At 40.0% G+C, this 22,209-nt stretch overlaps 5 protein-coding genes across 7 annotated transcripts; 2 read left to right on the forward strand and 3 right to left on the reverse strand.

Annotated features, from left to right (window-relative positions):
• Positions 1-5,480: 5,480 nt before the first annotated feature.
• Positions 5,481-7,383, forward strand: LOC122049671. The gene is made up of 5 exons (XM_042611031.1): positions 5,481-5,680; positions 5,900-6,057; positions 6,367-6,649; positions 6,746-6,906; positions 6,995-7,383. Exons 1-5 carry the CDS (start codon positions 5,517-5,519, stop codon positions 7,147-7,149), a joined length of 921 nt encoding a protein of 306 aa, XP_042466965.1. The 5' UTR covers positions 5,481-5,516; the 3' UTR covers positions 7,150-7,383.
• Positions 7,384-8,611: 1,228 nt separating this feature from the next.
• Positions 8,612-10,842, reverse strand: LOC122047856 (universal stress protein PHOS34-like). Of its 3 annotated transcripts, none has more exons than XM_042609367.1 (4): positions 10,506-10,842; positions 10,306-10,415; positions 10,097-10,215; positions 8,612-8,949 (listed from the first exon to the last, which is right to left on the reverse strand). In XM_042609367.1, the coding sequence occupies exons 1-4, from the start codon at positions 10,672-10,674 to the stop codon at positions 8,862-8,864; spliced, it is 486 nt and encodes a 161-aa protein (XP_042465301.1). In that variant the 5' UTR covers positions 10,675-10,842; the 3' UTR covers positions 8,612-8,861. The 3 variants fall into 3 exon arrangements, with proteins under 3 accessions (XP_042465301.1, XP_042465299.1, XP_042465300.1); XM_042609365.1 differs by having other exon boundaries at positions 8,612-9,001; XM_042609366.1 differs by having other exon boundaries at positions 10,306-10,842.
• A 123-nt stretch (positions 10,843-10,965) lies between these two features.
• LOC122047858 (copper transporter 6-like) lies at positions 10,966-11,758 on the reverse strand. Its single transcript, XM_042609368.1, has one exon. The coding sequence runs from the start codon at positions 11,528-11,530 to the stop codon at positions 11,099-11,101; it is 432 nt and encodes a 143-aa protein (XP_042465302.1). The 5' UTR covers positions 11,531-11,758; the 3' UTR covers positions 10,966-11,098.
• Positions 11,759-12,487: 729 nt separating this feature from the next.
• On the forward strand, positions 12,488-16,413 carry LOC122047860. The gene is made up of 8 exons (XM_042609371.1): positions 12,488-12,679; positions 12,767-12,930; positions 15,177-15,476; positions 15,556-15,599; positions 15,668-15,718; positions 15,804-15,936; positions 16,017-16,076; positions 16,185-16,413. Exons 2-7 carry the CDS (start codon positions 12,798-12,800, stop codon positions 16,049-16,051), a joined length of 696 nt encoding a protein of 231 aa, XP_042465305.1. The 5' UTR covers positions 12,488-12,679; positions 12,767-12,797; the 3' UTR covers positions 16,052-16,076; positions 16,185-16,413.
• Positions 16,414-17,224: 811 nt separating this feature from the next.
• On the reverse strand, positions 17,225-21,408 carry LOC122047859 (transcription factor MYB1-like). Its single transcript, XM_042609369.1, has 2 exons — positions 20,912-21,408; positions 17,225-18,216 (listed from the first exon to the last, which is right to left on the reverse strand). The coding sequence occupies exons 1-2, from the start codon at positions 21,318-21,320 to the stop codon at positions 17,462-17,464; spliced, it is 1,164 nt and encodes a 387-aa protein (XP_042465303.1). The 5' UTR covers positions 21,321-21,408; the 3' UTR covers positions 17,225-17,461.
• Between the last annotated feature and the right edge of the window lie 801 nt (positions 21,409-22,209).

A 22,209-nucleotide genomic window follows, 5' to 3' on the forward strand; every position in this document is an offset into this window, starting at 1 on the left:
GAAAAAAAAATATTCCAAGTTAACTTTCATAAAGAATTTAAAAAAATTCTAAGTGAAGTTAAAAAAATTAAATATTTTCTAGCATAAATTGAATAACTCTTTTAAAGCATTAAGTAATTTAAATTAATGCTTTTTCAGTTAGTTAATTAAACTTTTCATTTTGATACTTGGCTTCCAGGTCGTGGCGAGACACTAGGCCTTCTTGGTTATTGGAGCAACAACTACTTCCTTAGACAAAGCCTCATAATGAAATTAGTTGTTTAATTTCCTTGCTGAAAATGCTAAGTTTGATTTTAATTTTAAATTAAACAGGTTTTTGGAACCCAGTAGAGGTTCCTACCTACAGGATTAACCAAGTATTTCCTAGGTACATAGATTTTTGATATATTTCTAATTTGACTTTGATGAAATCTATAATACCAATTTAAACCTCTATAATTTCTAAAAGTAGAAATATTTGAACCATTAGATTTTTTCAATATTTTTATTTCTTCTTTTAGTTTTTCATTTTCAATTTTCAATTTTCAATTTTTCAAAATCCTCTATAAGACATCATCTTGCCAAAATTCTTTTTGTTTCTAGAATTTCATTTTCTAATTTGGTATTTTTATTTTCTAATTTATACATGGATTTAGCTATTACCTTAATACCAAAGTAAAGTTCATCAGGGGGTAAGAGGCATACCTCACTTACCATATCAGACTTAAAGCCTGAATCTCTCCCTGCTTCGCATCTGAGGTCGCTCCCCTTTCATCGATGCTGGGTTCTGATGTACTTTGTCCTTCGTAACTTGCCATCAGTGCAATCCCCGCATATTCTTGAATCTCGGACTCACATGAGGAAGTGTCGTCCCAAGTGGCTTTTAGGTTCTTGTGTTTCTTGAGTGTCTTCATTTTGTCCTTCTTTAGTTCTGGGCAATCCTCTCTTAAGTGTCTTTTCTTTTGACACTGGTAGCAGCGCACTTTTCTTCTATTTCTTGGATTCTTTTTATTCTGCATTTCTTTAAATTTATTAGCTTTAAAAAACTTTTTAAAGTTTCTTACCATGTATGCTTCCTGATCATCCTCTGAGTCTGACTCAGGTTCATCCCTTTTGGTTGCGTTTAGCGCAATCATCTGGCTTGATTCCTTTGTTCCTGCACACCTGGTTTCATGCAATTCAAGAGTGGAGAACAGTTCTTCTAAAGTACTTACCTCCAGGTCTTTCGAAATGTAGTAGACGTCGACGATTGATGTCCAATCTGATGTTCTGGGAAACGCATTGAGTGCGTAGCGTATTGTTTCCCGATTTGTTACCGTTTCTCCGAGGTTCTCGAGACCAGTAATCAGTTCTTTTACCTTTGCGTGTAGACTAGCTACCTTCTCACCTTTCTCCAGTCGGATGTTCATTAGCTTGTTCCGGAGGATGTCTCTTTTAGCGAGCTTCGCTTCGGACGTGCCTTCGTGGAGTTCCAGGAACTTCTCCCAGAGTTCTTTGGCAGATGAATAGCTTCCAATGCGGTTGACCTCTTGAGGCGGCAACACGCTCAGCAGGTGATATTCCGCACGGCTGTTTGCTACAGACTCATTCTGCTCCTTCTTTGTCCAGTGGCTCTCTTCTTTTTCTTCTCCATCTTGATTCATTGGAGCTACAAAACCATATTTCATAATAAACCGAATTTCGAAATCAGTTCTTAGGAATACCTCCATACGTCGCTTCCAGTCTGCGAAGTCCCCTTCGAATTTTGGTGGAACGATGCTTGGTCCGACCATCTTGTTGCTTCGATCGGCGATTAGTCCTCCTGAAGAACCTCGCTCTGATACCACTTGTAGGTCCCTTTGGAGGTCGGTAAAAGGGGAGGGGTGAATTGCCCTACAAGAATAAACGAAATACCTTTCTCGGATATTCAACTAATTTAAAAGACACTTGTAATAATAAAACTAAGAGACTAAAAGAAAAGAGTAGACACAAGAGATTTACTTGATTTGCAATCAGGGGATTGCTAATCCAAGGAAAGTAAGCGCACTATTTGTTTATCTCCTTCGGGCGGAGTAGCCTCTTTACAGCGTTGACAGCACAAATAAAAGAAACAGAATTGAAAGCATAGAGAAAACTGATTACAAGTGAGTTGTTCTGACTGTGCAGATCAGTGCTATATTTATAGCACTGGTCGGGGCGCCCCGAATGGGTTCCGGGCGCCTAGGGGGGATAAAATTTTATCCCCCAACGATCAGATCGCGTTTGACGCGATCCTGGTCAAAATCCAGGTCCGGGCGCCCGGAAGGGTTCTGGGCGCCCCGGAGGGCTCGGGCGCCCCGGAGCCCAAAGTCAACAACGTTGACTTTTTCACCTCCGGTTCAGCTCGTCTCGGTCCGGGTCTTGTTCGCTCCGGCTCCGCTAGCTTGGGTGATCTCGGCCATCCGGAATAGGGCTCACTCGAACCCAAGTTCCGGCCTTCTCCTCGAGCAGCCTTCATTCCCGGTTTCTCGTCCCTCGAACGCCGTGCACGTTCTTCTCGTCCACCGGTGTACTCTTCCGCGGTCACCCCGTCCCTCGGACGCACCGAGCCCGTCGGCTCTCTCCTCGTGCCGTCCTTCTCGCTAGCCGCGTCTTCCGCTCGACTTCCTGTGTTCCTAAGCTCCTGCACACTTAGACACAAGGGTTAAACAAACGCAGGGCCTAACTTAGCTTGTTTGATCACATCAAAACACCTTGGGATTCCAACAGATACAACGATGCGAGTTGGAAATCTGACATAAAAGACTTTAAGTCTACGAGTGGATATGTATTTACTCTTGGAGGTATAGTCATATCTTGGAAATCTTCTAAGCAAACGGTAATAACCAGATCCACGATGGAATCTGAGTTTGTAGCTCTTGACAAATATAGTGAAGAGGCTGAATGACTATGACAATTCTTAGAAGATATTCCGAGATGACCAAAACTTGTACCGACAATTTGCATACATTGCGATAGTCCTCAGCAATTGGTCAAACACAGAGCTATCTGTATAATAGTAAGTCTAGACATATATGACGTAGACATAATACCATTAGACAACTACTCTCAACGGGAGTTATCGCTGTTAACTATGTGAAGTCAAAGGATAACCTAGCAGATCCGTTAACAGGGGTTAAACAGAGAATTAGTTGCAAACTCATCCCGAGGGATGAGTTTGATGCCGATGAGAAATATTGGTGTAAAGGAAACCCAACCTATGAAGACTAGAAATCCCAAGAACTAGGTTCAAAGGGATAACCTAATTGTATCGACAAAGTTACTCACTATGGGGAACGACCCAATGAATCAGTGAAGGATGAAGGTTAAACACACGACTTTTAATGATCTAAGAAGAGTAACGTGGAATACTCTTAAGAGATCACCTATGTGAGAAAGAAATGAGGCCGCTTCAAAGAGAATTGGAGACACAATTCTTAGAACTTCTCATAGAAACAGACGTGTTCATTGCCAAGAACGAACACACTTATGAGAATTGAGTTGTATCAAGAAGAGTTTTAGGTGAGATATGTCAATGTTTACACAGACGACAAAATAGTTCAAGAACATCACATCTACTGTCATCCAGTAAGCAAATAGATCTTCACAAGAGAAGGTTCAAAGGGTAAAACCTACCTAACCTATACTAGACTCAACTACTGAATGCTATCACATACTTTATCTCTATTCATGTGAGAGATTGTTGGATATATGTGAATGGAGAAGATGTGGAAGAGGCACGAAGCTCCATTGTGAATGAAACTTTAGTCCATATTGGGAGTTTCAAGGCATATTGGTTGTTTATATTAATTCACATGTATTGATGATGTGAACAAATGCATAGAGAGAGACTCTCTCTCAAGCGTGGGTGCGCAAGAGGGGGGTGCAAATCTAGAGCCCGGATTGCACTGAACCAAGTTGACTTGTATGCGAGCACGACCTACGTGCGCCAAATGTCGGACTGATCGGGACAAAATTTGCCCAAGTGGAATAACCAACATTTTGCTATATAAATTTTTTCTTGTTTATTTAATGGTGTAACGGATGCATTAAATTAAAGGTTAATGCAGCCAAGTGAAACATTGATGTTTCACAGCTAGCGAATAATGATCATTAAACGATCATTAACATTGCCCATTGGTCTGAGCTCCTATATAAGGAGGTTGCGACCATAGGCAAAATATTACATATTCAAAAAGTTGAAGTTCTCCACCTACATTCCCCTTCTCTTCTGTCGTGCATCTCTTGCTCGGCGGAGTGCCCGTGATAACAGTCGGGTACCTCTCAGTTCACCGTGACAATCAGTGTTTGGTAGGAATCACGGTTCACCGTTGTATCCTGGGAAATAGACGACCCGAGGAAACCTCAAAGCACAGCCGGAGGTGGGGCGAATATGTTTCAAGGAAACTGCGACCCTCGCAGGCTTCGGTCCATTCGCCCGTTTGAATTTTGCGTTCGCTCGACCGCTAACTCGGTCAGCCTCTGCGTTCGCTCGGCTGCTAACTCGATCATCCTTTTTCATCCTGTCGGCTGCACGCTTGTTCTATCGCTCACCCAATTCATCCGGCCGCTCGCTCAGTTCGCTCGGCTAAACACCCATTCGCTCTGCCGTTCGATCGCTCGGCCTCTTAGTCCGCTCGGCTGAACGCTCACTCGCCCGGTTGCTAGCTTGGTTGGTCACTCGCCCAGCCACGCGCTTAGTCTGCTCAGCTGCTCACTCGCTTAGTCGCTCGCTCGGTCCGATCGACCACTCGACCCTCTGCCCAGTCGGACATTTGGCCAATTTGCTCGCTTGGTTGCTCTGCCCGCTCGACACTGTGTAGTCTACCTTCAGCACTTGGTAGAAAAATCAACTCTTGCTAATAGCTTGAAATTATCTATTCAGATCATCTCGATAAATAAGTTGAATTTAATTTAATATATTTAAATTCAACTAATTTCTCAATATCTTTGGTAATAAATTATTTGTCCAACATAAGGCTCAAATAATTTCCGTGTTAATTCAAACTAATGTATTAGAGTGAGGATACCAAGCAAAAACCCATGGAAAAGGACATTAGAGGGTGCTGACTCCCATAAAAAGGGAGGTTTTTCCGATCATTAAGGGACACCTTTTCTTGAGACTTTTAGAGCCCTCCATTCATGGAGCTTTTCACAAAGTAACTTCCAGTAGAGAAAGGGAGTACTTCTATCAACAGTGATCTTAAGCACCTTTCTGCATATCGAGTGCTTGAGATTGACTGAATAAGACATAACTTTCCAGTCATGAATTATGGAGGTAAGGTATCATTAATTGATTAATTGGGGAGGTGAATGAAGATTATTGATGCTTTGGGACATGGACAAGGAGTTAGTTAACCTGAGTCATAAGAATGAGTTTTTCCGCTGAAGTAAATATACCTAACATTGATTGTTGAACAAGCAAATTCATGGTATAATTAAGAAGGATAGAATTTTGCTGAATATATATAAGAAGAAAGGCTTTTGGTATCCAATTCATAAACAAAAATACAGTGAAAGATTTACAAGAACTGAAAGTTATGGTCTCACCCAAATATGTTATCGACCCAAAGGAAGGTGGAGAGAAGAAGGCAGGCGAGAGAACAGATCCATTTAGGTGGATGATTGATGGTTTCTCAACCATTGCAAATCGAGGTGCCGATACGTATTACTCGGGGAGTTTCACAGCCTGTAGTTTTAACTGGTAATTCTGTGTGTGTGGACATGTTCTTCTTCGAAAACAAATCACATGTTCTTCAACAAGAGAAAATCAAGCTTTTGTAGTATTACATAAGTTTTTGACAACACTACTCCAAGCTTTTATTCAATACAATTGAAATTTCTAAGATTTAAGATCTTTAAAATACTTGGCATAAGAATATTCTTTGTGAAAGATAGTTAAGAGAAGAACTATTAATTGCAGGAAGTTGCGACTGGAGTCAGTTTTAGAAGAAGATGGTGAGAAATATGTGGGTCTTTACCTCTCACATGATGATGCAGCTTCAAAAAGCTCAGTGATCAAAGCAATCTACAAGCTCTTCATATATGATCAACTACACGAAGAGCACATACAAAAGGAAGGTGATCATGTTGCAAAAGGCGGGTCCCGCCGCCCAGCGGCCCCCTCACCCCTGCCCCACGAGTATGAGAGGGAGTAAATCACGGTGAATACGGGCCCGGCGATGACATGGCGGTCGAAGGTGTTTAGCACGGACAGATATTGATGTTATCGCAATTGCTGCCGCAGACCTTCGACCTCCCGACCCATGTTGCAAGAATACCATGTCATAACCGGTTGATCCCGCCCGTGGGGGCCAAAAGGAAGGTGATCATGCTACTACAGGAAGTTGCTTTTACCTGAACTTGTTCATCTTCAGTTTTTTTATGCAGGCCAAGACTATTTCCATAGCACATCCCATGATGGATTTTGTTGTAAGGTTGCATTGAACAAGTTCAACAGTCCCAAATCTGGTCTACTTGTCAACGATTGTTGCATCTTTGGAGCTGACGTCTTGGAGGCTTTTGCATGCAAATTAGACAAAGAAGGTGTCAGTGAAACCTTGTCCCTAAACAAAGACATAACTCCTCGAATATATACTTGGGTGATCAAGGATGTTTCCAAATCGAAAGTGTTACTAAACTCTGAAACTTTTGCTGCAGGCGGCTACGACTGGTATTCTTCTTAATTAATTGGATGGTTGTTTAAGTAAGCTTTGAGTATATAAGATTTAAGATATAATTATTTTGATTTTGATTTTGATATGTCTAGGAGTATCTTGCTCTATCCAAACTTAGCCAGATACAAAGGCTTCCTTGCTGTTTTCCTGTGGATGGACAATGCTGCTAATCTTGCTCCCAAGACTAGTGTTTATGTGAACTGCAGCTTTTGCTTGTTGGATCAACACAATGCCAAGCACTGGAAGCGTTCAGGTTTTGACATTAATTTGATTGCGCTCCCTGGCTACACTACAACTTGATCAAGCAATCATCTGATTGCGTTTTCTTATTTATTTTGTAGGGAAATATTTGTTCTCATCGGAGTCTTCCAATTGGGCATGGGGCGCGTTGTTTAGGTGGAGAAAAATACAAGATCCATCTAGAGGATTTCTTCTCAACGAGACATTAATCATTGAAGCATCCGTTGTGGTTCTGGGAGTAGTCACCCTTGCTTGAACAGGAACCAAAAGAGTTCAGTGCGACTTATCCTAAGATATTTGTCTGTTCGTTCTTTGCATGTGCATCTATCAAGCATGTCTGAAAAAACAAACACCCACAAGTTGATAAATGGATGGGAACGTCACATGATTCAAAATACAAAAGGTGTCATAAAATATATATATATATATTATCATATATATATAAGTTGACCTCATTTTTTACCTTTCTTTATATGATCTAGAGATATACTATAAGAGACGTCTGGAATGAACACAAACACTTTTTTTTTTAGATTACTGTTAACATTTCCAATTATTCAAACTTTTGATAACATCTTGGTGTCAAATATAGTATTAATTAGCATATAATATAATACATGCACCACATTATCTCACAATGACACTTTGGATCTTGCACCCACAATATTTTTTAAGTTGTGATCCTCACTTTTGCACAATCCATCCTCAATGCTTATAAAGCACTATGTGAGTCTCCACGAGCGTAGCAGAGTTGATACTCAAACGGTAGACTTGTAGGATTAGGTACAGATTGATTCTCGAGGATTTCATTGCCCTCCCATTTAGGAGACTATTGTGTACCATAATTTACTTATCTGTATATTACCGTGGAGTCGATAATATTGGATCACTTGGAATAAATGATATCATCGTTTACCGGATTATAAAGCACTATGTAATCATCAACTTAAACAATATTTAAAAATTAAAAAAGAATCCATCGGAGAGATTAGTTTTAGAATGAAGACTTGGGAGAATCTTGGAATAAATCTAGGTTTACATAAGAGTGACTCGCTAGAGGAGTCCGGGGTTCATGGTCAGTTTACTTGGGAGAGCGGAAACTAAAACTAAGGAAAAGTTTCCGCAATAGAAAAATTTTCGTCATTTACTTCATTAAAATTTTTAGAAGGAAGAGAAACGCAATCCATCAACGAATGATTTTGGAGCCAAAATTGATCACCACAAAATTGGACGGAAAACAACGGATGGAAAAAAATGACGTATGTACCCTTTTTCATTCACAAAATTATACCATATACCAAAACAATATGACTCATGCACTCTTTTCAACTCATAAAATTATACCATGTACCTAAAAAAATGACGCATGTACCCTTTTTTATTTACAAAATTACATTGCATGAATCCATCTTCCTCTATCAAGATAAACAAACATACAAAGAAAGAGATTTCTTCACCCTTTCTCTTCTCTTCCTCCAAGGATAATTTTCCATTATAAATTCTTTTCCCTTCTTCATCCGCACTTCAGAGTAAACAGAGCATGGATCATCGGTGAATTACAGTGCCTGGAATTCCTACACAAGCTCTCTAACCATGAGCACTTCAGGAGGTCCCAAAATTGAAAGCCACTGTGTGATAAACTTGAACATCACTCAATGCAACTCCCCTACATCAAGAATTGTCCCACCTTAAAAATAGATGTTTAAAAGGAACAAGGATAAACACCAACATAACGAGTTCAGATTTTTGATTGAAAGATAAAGAGGCACACAATAAGTTCAAACACACAATAACACTCGGTTACACTCGAAGTTCAGAAGGAATGTATATCATTTATTTCGAAAAAGGATTAACACGTCGTTCGCCTACTTTGCTTGAGTTATTGGTAGTTGAGTCTCTCATTGACGGCGTTCTTCACTCTTGAAATCTCTGCTTGTTCCGCGAAGTCTGTCAAAGGCGGAGGATTTGTCAGTGCTTCGCGTTGGGTTCTTTGACGATGGTAACAGGGCATGGAGCGTGCAACACTACATGGCTTGATACGCTGCCCAGAAGGATCCTGAAGGAACATCCAACATGGAATGGTATGCTCAATACTGATTTCATAGAAACTGCAGAAAATATCGTACTTCAGTTTTGTTTTTGTTCTTTTTCATATGTTGTTTTCCATCGCAGAGCAATCAAAGCTAATTAGACGACGATACATGGCAACCAAAACAAGAAAAATGCAAGTAGGAACTAACTGTTTATCATAGTTCAGAAGATGGAAGGAGTAACAGATAGATGTTAACTCATGAAGAGGCTTATCTGAACAAAAAATATGGCAAAGCATGGAGTTTACTTCCATCGATAGCAAAAATAGAGACGATAAACCAAAGAGTTCATATACGATTGGTACAGACAAGTTCCGAATCAGATAAAACAAAAGATTCATAGTTGTTTCAAAAGTCCTATCTCTAGTTTAGCTCCTAACGACACACTAATCAAACTCCAATTACTTCTGCAGGGTTAGAGAGAAACTCGAAACTCGTCTGTTCTAAAGTGCAAACTCCAAACCTAATTCCCATGCTTAAGAAACCTTTGGCCAAAAATGCCATCTTTGGCAAAATAATCACTTTTCTTTTCAGAATAAGATTACAAGTCGAGTTTTAGATCGGGCAGGAATATCTGACTATAAGGAATTGAAGCTACAATCTGGACTTTTTGCTCATCGAACACTTGATCTTGTTCTATAATAGATAAGGGGCTAAGTAATCTATCAAAGCGGTGGGATGTTTTATCTTAGAACAAAGCTTTAGCTCAAGCATGCCCTATAAACTAAGGATTCTTCCACAGCGGCTACTAGATCCTCTCCTAGATGAGCAAACTAGGCAAGTGTATCATCCGTATATGATTCATACTAGTCCAAACACCGGCCATCCTGCGTCCTCTACGTTCTTGACAACCTTATCTTTTTGTATGGTTTTAGTGGCATAGTTCAGTTCTTCAATATTACTTGAAAAAAGTGAGCCACCAATTCAGTATCATTGTATTATCAGCAACTTCAAAAATGGATTTGGAGTATCATCATGTCAGCTAAAAATAGATTATCCAAATAGAATTCAAGATGAAAACATCAATCAATAGATATGATTATCGAGTAGAGTAGCGCATATTGTCAAGCAATCCACAAGGTTCTATATGTATGATATCATGTTAGTTGTTACCTTTGAATCTGGCCGAGTCCCCTACAGCCCATTACCAGTGAGTCCAGCTTCAGATCCTCGACGGCATCGCAGAGCTTCTCCCTTGGATCCCCGGCGTACAATTTCAGCACAATAATAGCCTGATTCATCAATTAATTTGATCTTGATCGAAAGAGGACGATGGAAAGGAAATCAATATAGTGAAATCTTAGTGAAGAGATATCGCCGACCTCTTTTTGCCTGGCCGCTGTGTCGAGCGCATCAAGGACAAGAGCGTCCACTTCCAGATCGTAGCGCTTCAGCACCTCCAGCTCACGGAACTCCGACAGAGGAATCGGCGCTGCAGATTGACCACAAACGCAGTCCGAGCATGAGGAAAAAAGCAATCTTGATTGAGAAAGAAATGGTGTAGAGTGAATTAAAAGCGCACCAGAATCGGAAGAGAGATCGGCGGTGGAGGAGGAGGATTTGGGATGCCGGACGTGGAGCACCACGAGGGTCTCCCCGTGGCCGAGCAGGTTGTCGATGGCCCATTCGAGAGCACGCTTGCTGCTCTTGGAGAAGTCCAGCGCCACCCCGATCTTCCGATCGCCTGCCATTGGAGCCTTGCCCTCTTCTCGCCTGCCAAAGTAGAAATATGGAGAAAAAGGAGATCCCTTTGTGTCTTAATATTGCCCTCGCTTTGTTGGGAGCTTGGTCTTCATCTGTGGGAACAAGGGACAAACGTCGCGTGATGCGGAAGGCACGGTGACTTGATCTTCCTTCGCGTGTCTTTTCTGGCGCATCTCCCGATGTCAGAAAGAAGGCACGCAAGAGAGCTGTTGGGCACTCAGAGGCGCTTCGTCAAACAGTTCGTCGAATGATTCTTGCAGGAAACAACCATTCTTAGCTCACAGAGGAAACACGTTTTTGATTACAAATCGAATCTTTCAGTTCCATTGACGGAGTTCTAACAATTAGGGCATCGACAAATCGAAATGGAGCGGAAGCAACGATGACTCTGGACAAGGAATTCAATCACTACTACTTCGTACTAACAAGTCCAAAGAAGCCGCTGCCGGAAATTAGGGATCCGACGGCGTGGCCGGCGATGGCGGCAATGAGCACGCCGATGTTGAAGGACATGACGGCGAGCATGACCAGGTATGCAAGACCCACACGGAGGGCGTGAACCGCCGCGATGAGGAGGGCCATCGAGACGCGGCGCGGGCCGAAGCGCCTCTTGGAGAGGTTCTGAATGGCGAGAGAGAGCGCGTCGACGAGGGCGGCGGTTGCGAAGACGGCGAGGAGGGCGAGGATGTACATGCCTAGGCCGCGGTCGCCGGGCCACCCGGCGAAGAGGATCTGGACGTGCGAGCCCCAGAAGAAGGAGCTGTGCATCGGCGTGTAGCCGTCCCCGCCCATGGAATCGTCCGGCGGCATGATCATCCCGTCGCCGCCTCCTCTCGTGCCCATCGTTGTTAGCCAGGTGAGGAAGGAAACGGAATGTCGTCCGGGGTTTTAATGGGGAGCAACGAGTGGATGGCGATGACGGTGCCGGCGCTGAGAGGGAGAAGGGCGATGGCGACGCTCCGCCATGCAAGGACGAAAGCGAGACCTTGAAGCCATCGAGATAGCGACGGGCGGACGGCGTTTCCACCGTCCGTGGCGTGGATGCTGTCGCCGATCGCGACCGGTGGTCGGCGTGTTCGAGGCGAAAAAAAGAAGAAACCAATAAAATCTATTTTTTTATAATTATTTTTTTAAAAAAACATCCCTTGTAACTTTATTCAATCAATTTGATTCGATAAAATTTATTTATATTTATTTAATAATAAAAATATAAAACCAATCAATTTGAACACTAATGAATTTAGCGCCTTAATGTTCACAAACAACATTTTAAAACAATTTTATAAAAAAATTTATTCATTAACTTCGATAAACTTTAATTATAAAAATATAGTCATTTATAAATTTGTATACACTTAAAATTTTAAAAATAAGTTAAAATAATATAAATTTCTATATATTAACCAAATATTTAAATTTATAAATGAGATGCGAGGTGATTCTTCTTTCTAAGTTTGATAAATAGTTTGTTTTCAAAAATTAATAATTATTCATGATTTATCTTTTTTTTGATCCTGAGATAGATTGATGGAGGCGTTGAGATGAATATATCCACCTTTTGCCATTACAAAGGGAAATAACTTATGACGAGGCTTAAATTTTTTAAGTATTAAACAAAGCAATCGTTGCACAACATTTTAGAACAAGCAACCAATAGAAGACAAAGCGAAAAAAGGAGTGGGGCCTACATGAGCTATGGCCTGAGGATATGTTTCTGGGTAAGAAAATTCGGGTACGTAATTATTTAGGCAAAAAATGGAGTTCAAATCGAGACCTAAATCCTCTTCTCCCCCCAATTCTCAAACTCACTGTAGGAATTGGGATCGGGAAGGCAGATCCAGACGACGCTTCCTCTTCCACGGAAAGCTGCGGCAGAGGTGGAGGACAGTGGGAGTGAGCAGCGGCGAGGAGTACCATCTCATTATTGCTCCTCTCTTACAGCAGGCTCGATTCGAGGAGAAAAGTCATATCTTTTTATCAGAGCCCTAACTTGTAATCGACAAAGGAATTGGTTGCCGATTTCGTCGTCGTCGTCGATGATAATTATGTTCTCATAACTTTTTTTCTTCGAACTTGAAGCTCAGGGAAGTTCATTGGCCATATCAGTTCGATGCCGAAGAAGGGCAGGAAAAAAGCCGTCAAAAAATCTCCTTTGAGGACCAAGCTTGACGAAAATGTTTTTCCAATCGAGAATCGCACCATGCAATTCAAGAAGCGACAACTTGCTTTCAGTCAACGGGAAGGTACGGGTCCATAGATTTTAATAAATTTTCTTTTGAACGAAAAATGAATCAGAATTCATGATTCCAGTCCTTTTTGTCTATATCGCTGTGCTAAAAAAAAAAAATCTTATGTCGCGCTGAAGGTTGTATAATTTAATGGTGGTTCATGGATATAGACGATGGAAAACTGAGGTATTCTGATTATAGGGTTTAAGGTTTAGGGAGAAAACAGTTTTACATATGAAAGTTATCTGAATTCTAAACCCCTTACATTCTTCTTTGGTGCAGAAAAGCCGATGCCTGTCTCCTTGTAACAAATAATTGAATGGGCACATCTAAATAGAATTCATGAACATGATTTTCCCAGACAGCTGTAAAGGTCCATCTCCCATGCATGATCTTGATTGCTTCAAGATGACTCTTCCACCTATATAGATAAGTCACTTGAAATAGATTTGTTTTAAGTACATTGGCATCTGTCGAATGCCATCCAATTATAATTGCATGTATGGCCATCCTTACCCACATACCTTGGCCACTTGCACTAATGGCTAGTAGTTAACCGTGATTTATTTCCTCTGTGTTAGCCTAGAGACAGGTTGACGGGGCATTGGGAACAAACAAATCGTCTTTTTGCCACATGTATAGTCATCCTTAACTTGGTTCTTCTACTTTGCATATCGAGCAACCCAGATACTAAACCATTAGTGTCTTACTGAAAATTAATTTTGATCTAACTATTACCTTGTTCTAGTGATGTTATCTGTCTTACTCCCGCAAGGGAGTGGATAGGAGAGAATATATGAGGAAAATATTGTGTGAAGAAAGAAAGTGACGAGGGTAACTTTGTCTTTCATGATGATCTTGCCTTCGCATTTCTTCCTACTTGGTTTCCTTGTCATTCTGCTTACCGCAACCCTTAGACCTCATCATCAGCTGATTGTGGCTCTTCTTGCCATCGATTTCGATCACATTATCAACTTCTTGCGATCTTGACTTTCTTGTTTGTTGCTTGTGACTCTCTAACCACGATTGTGACCTCGACCTTGCCATTCATTGTCTGCAAGCCTGACCTTGCTGTCAGCCACCTCCAACCTTGACTACACCATCTGCTTCTTGCATGACCTTGACCCCAACTGCGACCTTGATCTTGGATATGCGGCTATCTATCACTTGCAACCTAGCTCTCCCCATTCACATCCTTATTTGCCACTTGTGACTCTGGCTATGCTTAATCCTGACAATCATTGCACAATCTAATCGACGCAAAAAGGGGCTTTTCACTTCAATTTTGTAGCGAGATCCCCACATTTACATGGTTTTGGGTGGACATAATTTGATTCAAAATCTGAATAATCACTGTGTGATTGAATTCTTAGAGAGATAAATGGAAGAGAGTGCATGATGCTTTCCTCCTCTCCTCTCCCTTTCATGGGGATAAACAACCCTAAAAGAATGCAAGCATTCATAAACATTTTGTATCTCAATTTAGTAATTATACATTCAGTTGTTTGCATTGTTCTTCCAATCATACACCTTTTCTAATCTTAATGTCAAGGCTGCAAGTTGATGACTTAAACTGCATCACTATACTATCAGCTTGACTTAATGTTGATTTTGTAGTCAACAAGAGTGATGCAAATTCGACAAGAGGAACTCAAATATATACTGTCTTCAAATAATAAATTGATTATTTTCAAATTAAATACTTTTACAACACATTATTATTGCACCAAAAGGTGATAACCCTCACTAGGGGCCCCTCCAGGATTGCCTCATGCAATCTGGAAGGGAGGTAAATCACGGAGGACTTCATCCAGCATGGTGGCCTTGTGATGCATTTCACACACACTGATAATCGATCCAATGACCTATTGCAGCAACACCATATGCAAATACCAACTGTACTAATCCGTGAGGGTTACAACACATTACTTGCTCACTCAGTGAGAGGAGATAGAAGTCCCAACTTTCTTGATTGTTTGAATTTGTTTCAAGCATCGGGTAGTTGTATATTATTTTTTCAATAGATTCAATCATTTGGTAATACTGTGACTATTATTCCATAACATCCAAACTTATCACAGGTAATCAAAATGATCTCCTTAACTCCATTTGAAACTCATATGCTTGTGAATTGATTATGTTTCCTATATTTATGATCCGTGTAGTTCAGTATGTCTAGGAGCGGATGCTTGTCTCTTGATCATAAAACCTTTTTTTTTTTTGTTTCTATTGTTGATCTTTTGTTCTTTGAAATTTTACAGTTGAGATGAGAACTGCTGCAATCAAAGCCAATTGTGAAGTGGAGCTTGGAAGCTTGCTTTCATGGGTGCGATTACTTCCATCGTACTTCAGCAAAGATCAGTTGGACACTCCTGCACTGAAGTTTTTTCAAGAAAATTTGCCAAATGCTGCTCTAACCAGGAATGAAAAATACAATGTTTTTGAGATGCAATGGAATAGCAAAGAGAGTTGCTATGAAGGTGGCAAATACGATCGGGCTTCAGTTAGCAATGCTTTCACTATACCAGCCATGAGTGCTCTTCAGTTTTCAGTCGACACAGGTCGGAATACTTTTCTTTGTTATGTTTTTCCATCCAAGACGTCGATATAATTCATGCTGCCAGATGTTTTCTTTCACAGTGAAGAGGAATCTGGAGGCTGCAAATCTATGGATGAATGATTTTGTAAGTTGCCCTTTTTCTCTACTATGTTTCCACCCTTAGAAATCTTTTGATCTCATCTGTTATGCTAGGGACTCGGTGAGCCATCTGAAAGTGGACAAGCGACATTCGAAACACCCGGGGTTTGTTCTTCAGACTATGATTTTCCTTTTAGTTCGAAGGTTTCACTTTATGATCCCCTGGTGGATGTAATGGTGTGAATTGTAGGCAACTACTGCTCGGTTATCTTTTGGCATGACACCGAAGACCTTAAGATTACCAAAGATTGGCGAGATGATCTTGTCTGTTCATGGTTCACCTCTCGGCGTTTACAAAGAAGAGATCTTGGAAGCCATTCATGGTAGATTGTTAACTTCCCTTGTAAGCTTTTGCGCAAATCGCAAACCGTAAAAAGTTTCTTAAATTTTTTTGCACCTTCAGAGTCTGGAGATGGAAGTCATGAAGATGCTTGCTGAGGACATAGACACATCATGTGCTCAGGTAACTTAAACACTATGATGTCTATCATTTCAACTCGATCGAACTGATTGAATCGACTTTTACGCGAGGAATTTACTTTTCTTTTCTTTTCTTTTTTTACTTGATCAGGATTTACATTGGATTGGAAGAAATCAGTGGAGCTTTCTGTAGGATGATCTTTGAAAAGTCAACCAAAGATGAAAATTGGGATACTGTGTCTCATTTGTTTGTGATGAAATTGACTTTAATTTGGTGTCAACTCATTCGATAAATGGATCTAAAGTAAGAATGGTTTAATAAATAAGAATAATATGACAATTATATTGGTAAAAATTTACATGAATATATTAGGAAGAAATTGTAATTTAAATTCATGCATGGTAAACAGATTCTTAGTCACAAACAATGATCTTTAGACTAGTTAAATAAGAGTACAAATGAGTATCTAAATTGATGGGGTATTGACCAAAAGAATTTGGTCAACGATAAAGATACCAGACGAGGCATCCAGAATGGGTTGACTTTTAGATTTGGAAGCCAACAAAAAATCTACCTTCATTTTTGCTTAAATTTTTAAAATCCAATTTGAATTAAAATTACTACATTTTCACTTCAAAATTTGCTTTCTCAAAATTGTTTTAAATTAAAATCTTAAAAAATACCTTAAGAGTGATTTTTTTTTATCAACACCGCCAAATAACTTAATAATTTCACCTTTAATAGAATGAATAATACTATATGTTTATCACATTATCATTATCTAAATCCCCGTCCAATGAGATCATAATAAAAAAATAATTGCCCCCAGGGGTTGGATCAGTTGGTAAGTGGCTGGGAAGTTGTATCATGACGCAGCGGTTCGAGTGTCGACGGTTACAATGTGAGATAATATCCCCGTCTGCCGGCTTAAAGCCTCGAACCCCAGCCACTTGTCAGCCCAGCATTCACCCTGATTAACCCTCCTCCTACATCACCGTGGGGCAGGCGTAGGGGGCCGTCGGGGCGGCGGATTCCGCCTTTTGTATCATAATAAAAAAATAATTTAAATATGACTAATGATAAATTATATATAAATACACCATATAAAACACACACACACACACAATATTTGAACACTTTTTCTTTTGATATTAGGAAAATATCGAAAGTAGTATTACGGCCGAGAAGTCTAAATGCATCGAAAATCTGAAGAAATAATTCCATAAACAAAAAGTTGATCAACTAGTTAATCAGATTCTCAACTGACTTAACTCCTTACGAGTTCTGGAGGATTTTATACATCTCAATTTGGTGAATGCCTCGTTGACAAAAACACTCTGATTGATCGAAATGGAGATTTAAACTTCCTTCCAGACTTCTTCATGCTCATTGATATATCGAGATGATAGAGCGGATCCTTCCTGCTACTAGATTTTTAGTCCTTGGGCATCAACTTGTGCTTGTGGAATTGTAAATATGCTGTTGCTGCCGATGTTCAAGCCGCTTTTAAGCCAGGCAATGCTGCTAATTTCCGACACAACTGAGGCCAGTTCATGGCTGGAAAAGGGTGGAGGCTCCAAGAACTCTATAAACTCCGGACCCAACAAGGAGTTGCTAGAGCGACTCTTGTCTTGAGTACTGGTGCAGCACCCATGGCCACATTTGTGTGGAATCTGAGATTCGAAGGCACTGCTGTTAGGTTTGAAGGGTTCGTGGATATGTCCATCGAGTTGCCTTCGTCTTAGTGCGTCGGGACCACTTGGACGAGTTCTACACTTGTATGGGCTGAAAGCGCTCACTCTTGCAACTGGCCGGAAGAAATACGGTGGATCCTTTATCTCAGGCTTGGGGGGTTCTTCTCTGATGACGACGACATCTTTCGAATTGTCTGAAACATTTTCCCTTGAAGAAGAGACTCTTGCTTCCATGGTTCTGAGGGGATTGGCGTTGATAGGACATGAAAATTCATCAGGCACACCTTTCGCTTTATCAATGGAAGTATCTCTCAAAATATCAGATGGTGTCGATTTATAACGCTCAGCTTCAGCACATCTCCGCCGCAGGGTGGAATTCCAATGGTTCTTGATTGCATTGTCAGTTCTCCCTTCCAAAAGCTTTGCAATTGATGCCCATTTGTTTCCATGGATCGCATGAGCTGCAATGATGATACGGTCCTCTTCCTCTGCAAAAAAAAAAAACAAACTTAACGAAAGTTTTGCAAATAAGTATGCAGTAAGTATAAGAAACTCGAACATATAATTGCCTCTATATATTCACTTGTTATCAGTAAATATACGGTCATTATCATCATGATAGCTTATTTTGATTGACCAAAGAAATTTTTAGAAATATAAGAGCACAAAGATAACTCCAGCATACTTGACAATAGACAAGTCAAACTTTGTACAAACACCCAAGCCTTTATTGACGAAAAAATAGTTTGCTTAATTCGGAGATCACATAGGCAAACGAAGCATATCTAGGACTAAAAATGTTTTTTTTTCCAATAAATATATTGAGGGAACAAAAGAGATGTAATATTTTGCACATTTACATTTTAAGAAGTGGTATGTTATTCAGAGTAGAGTATCAGTTCTGGCACTGTATGGATTTGTGCCTGATGCCTAATTTTTTAAAGCTTTTTACACATGGTCAATGAGATGTTAGTGTCCAACTGGTAGCGTTTCCATCAGAAAATCTGAAGTTTGATGCGGGTTTGAGTAGATAGATGAAGAGTCTAAGTAACAAAGGTACACACACAAATTAAAATGGACATGAAATGTAGAAAAATAGTAAACTAGTAGATTATGTTATGGAAGCACTCTAAAGATCACCTATGTCAACACTCTTTTAGAATTTAGATGCTTATTTTGTAATTTCAATCATATCCAACTATTAGTTTGTAACACATAAAGCCTAGCTAGCTCCTTCAGATTATCTGAAGTTTCATGTGAGTTTGAGTAGATGGATGAAGAGTAGAGTCTAAGTAACAAAGGTACACACACAAACTTAAATTGACACTGTGTAGTAAAGTAGTAAACTAGTAGATTATGTTATGGAAGCACTCTAAAGATCACCTATGTTGACACTCTTTTAGAATATAGATGCTTCTTTTGCAATTTTCGATTGTATCCAACTACTTGTTTGTAACAAATAAGACCTAGCTAGCTCCAAGGGCAACAAGGCCTGCTCACTTCTCAGAAATCAATACAATTACAACTAGGCCATATCAGATGATAGGCTAGAAACCTCATAGTGCACCTAATACTAGCAATCATGATCATGCACAATATTCATGAAAAATAATTTCTTAATCGACAGAGCATATTGGTCATCATCACTATTTTCATAAATTCCTGTTGTACTTACCTGAACCAGCTGCAAGATGTAACTCTTGCAGTCTTTTTAACTATTAATTCATGGAAGATTGCTGATTAATTAAGGTAATCACATATAACAAATGTATCAAATATCAATTGAACCATTAAATCTGTTTTATTAAGTATATATGTCAAGAATTGTTGGCAAATCTTCTATATGAACGAAGCATAATATCAGCTTATATTTCTTGTATACTGCATAGATTGAACTAGTTAAGCAGCTCAGTCCATAGTGTTAACTAGACATCTGAAAAGGGAACATATGGCATATCAACAAATGCAACCAAAGTGGATGAGAACTACAGGATTAAAACTCCCACCAGATTTGAGAGAACACAATTTCTATAACAATCTCTGCAGATGCATCGACAAATCCTTCTACATTTTATTAATTAACAACCAGTGATTATTTTCTAATCTCATTCTGCTATTTCTCAATTTTATTGATACATTAGAAGCTCTCTGTTCTCAAATTACACCTCTGATATCGACAGGAATGAAGAATTGACAACAAGGTTTTTAGCTGTGAGAGGTTTCAACTTCAACTTCAAGCTGTCGGCAGAGGCCTGGTTGCTAAAAATCTTCATTCTAAATAAAGTTGATTCTAAATCAATGTGGGAAAAATATAACCACTTCTTTCGGAGGAAAAAATGGAACAACATTAACAAAATAATGTTATTCTGGACCTCTGCCTATCCATTCTATCAAACAATCATCATAGAACATCTTGAACATCAACTTCACTAAGTGTGTGAATAAACACAAAGAAGAAGAACCTTCGCCATATTGTCTATGTTTTGAAGTGGGAAATTTAAATGAGCAAATGATGATTGGCCAGGGATAATTGGGAAGCTCATTTTTTTCATTATTGTATAAAACTAAAAGTTTCCCCCTATGGAGATCAGACTATACTAAAGGTAAGCCCATCTGCTATTTCACTAATCTGACCCTATATCAAGAAATCAAGAATCATTAAAATGCAACCACAGTGGAAGTAACTAATCTCTCCCTATCTTCTTGCATTCGCTTTCTACTCTGAAAAAAATCTTTCATGTCTCTCCTCAATATCTTTTATTATGGATATATCAATCAGCCAAGTGAAATGGCTTAAATAGATGTCAGTAATAAAAGAGGAAGTTAATCATGCATTTTCTACAAAAAAAAAAAATGCTTTCCTTCTGAAGAAGACTATCCTTATCCTCTGGACTCAAACGTGAAAAAGGATGGAGATTCGGATGCTAAGTTTAGGGTTGTTTCAGCATATCCATGAACTTCACAATCATCACTTCCAAATCGCAAACCGGGGATTCTTGCTAAATCCTTAAAATGAAAATATATGTCAAAGCGTCTCAAATTAAACCTAGAAAACTGCTGCCACCATTAGACCGCCCAGAAGACCCGCCAATATGTCACCAAATCGACAGCCAAAACATCGCCATAATCCAGATACGATGAAGAAGACGAAACACAAGAATTTCACCAGAGATGAGCATGTACCAGTGAAAGGTCGGCGCTTTACGTACGGATCGAGCTGGTTACACCACCGGAGGCGGCACGACTTCCCCGACCTGCCGGGGATCCCGCGCGCGATCAGGCTCCAGTTCCTCGCCCCGAACCTGCTCACCAGCCGGCTCAGTATGACGTCCTCCTCCGGCGACCACGGGCCCTTCACCCGATCCTCCGCCCCCACCGCGGAGGCGACCTCGAGGGTCGCCAACTCGGCCGAGGCGCTCTCCTCCCCCGCCCTAGCGTGCGCGGATCCAGAGGCGAGGGCGAGGGGGGAGGAAGGCGGGAGAGGGGGCGAGGTGGATGACCGAACAGCGGAGTCGGCAGCCAAGGGGGCGTCGGGATACGCCTCCTCCCTGGGCTTCTCCTGCGCCGCTGCAGCGGCTTCGGGTTCCGCCATGTCTCGTTGTCGCCGTCGTGCGCTTGAGGAAGTGGAAGTAGTATACCGACCGCCTAACCGCAATTTGGGCTCCGCAGCAGACAGCGATGAAGAGGGCAAATGTTGCGCCAAACCGGTCACGGATTTTACGCCTGTAGCCATCATAATTCACATAATGACCAATGAGTCCTAGATATTGGGCCGAAGCCCTTTGGCTCATTTACTTATATTTCACTGATTTGCAAATTGCACAAAAGTCCACAGACTTTTCTTTATTCATGATTATTTTAGGGCGCTAGCTCACAACCTCCTTTTATATATATATATATATATATATATATATATATATATATATATATATATATATATATATATATATATATATATATATATATATATATATATACATAAATTTTCTAATTTGACAAATCTCACTCAAGGAAAACTATAATAAAAGAGTTAAAGCGTCCTTTAGTTGTATGCTCCATTTAGAGGAATAGCTGAGGCTTGAATCATGGGTGTCTGGATGACAACCTGAATACTCTGTCACTGCACCATAACCCCACGAGTACCTGAGTGATAACTTGGGGCTCCTTTCCACCTCCTTACAAGAGTTGTATACGACTCATATTTTATATTGTTTGATTTTATTTGATAAATTAATTGTTCATGCCCAATCTAAATTGAATCAAATAGTTACCTCTAGGATTACAATGTAGTAAAATGTTATTAAGTTGTCATTCATATATTTATAGTTCAGTCCCTAATTATCATATATTATAATAATTTTTTCTTCAAATGTAACATATAATTTAGACTTATGAGTCGTTTATTTTAAACGCTCTATGATTTATCCTGATAATCGATAGAAATTTTTTATAGAATCCAACCTATCTCCTCAGATTAATTC

The sequence above is a fragment of the Zingiber officinale genome, chromosome 2B (genome assembly GCF_018446385.1).
Source record: "Zingiber officinale cultivar Zhangliang chromosome 2B, Zo_v1.1, whole genome shotgun sequence".
Lineage (NCBI taxonomy): Eukaryota > Viridiplantae > Streptophyta > Magnoliopsida > Zingiberales > Zingiberaceae > Zingiber > Zingiber officinale.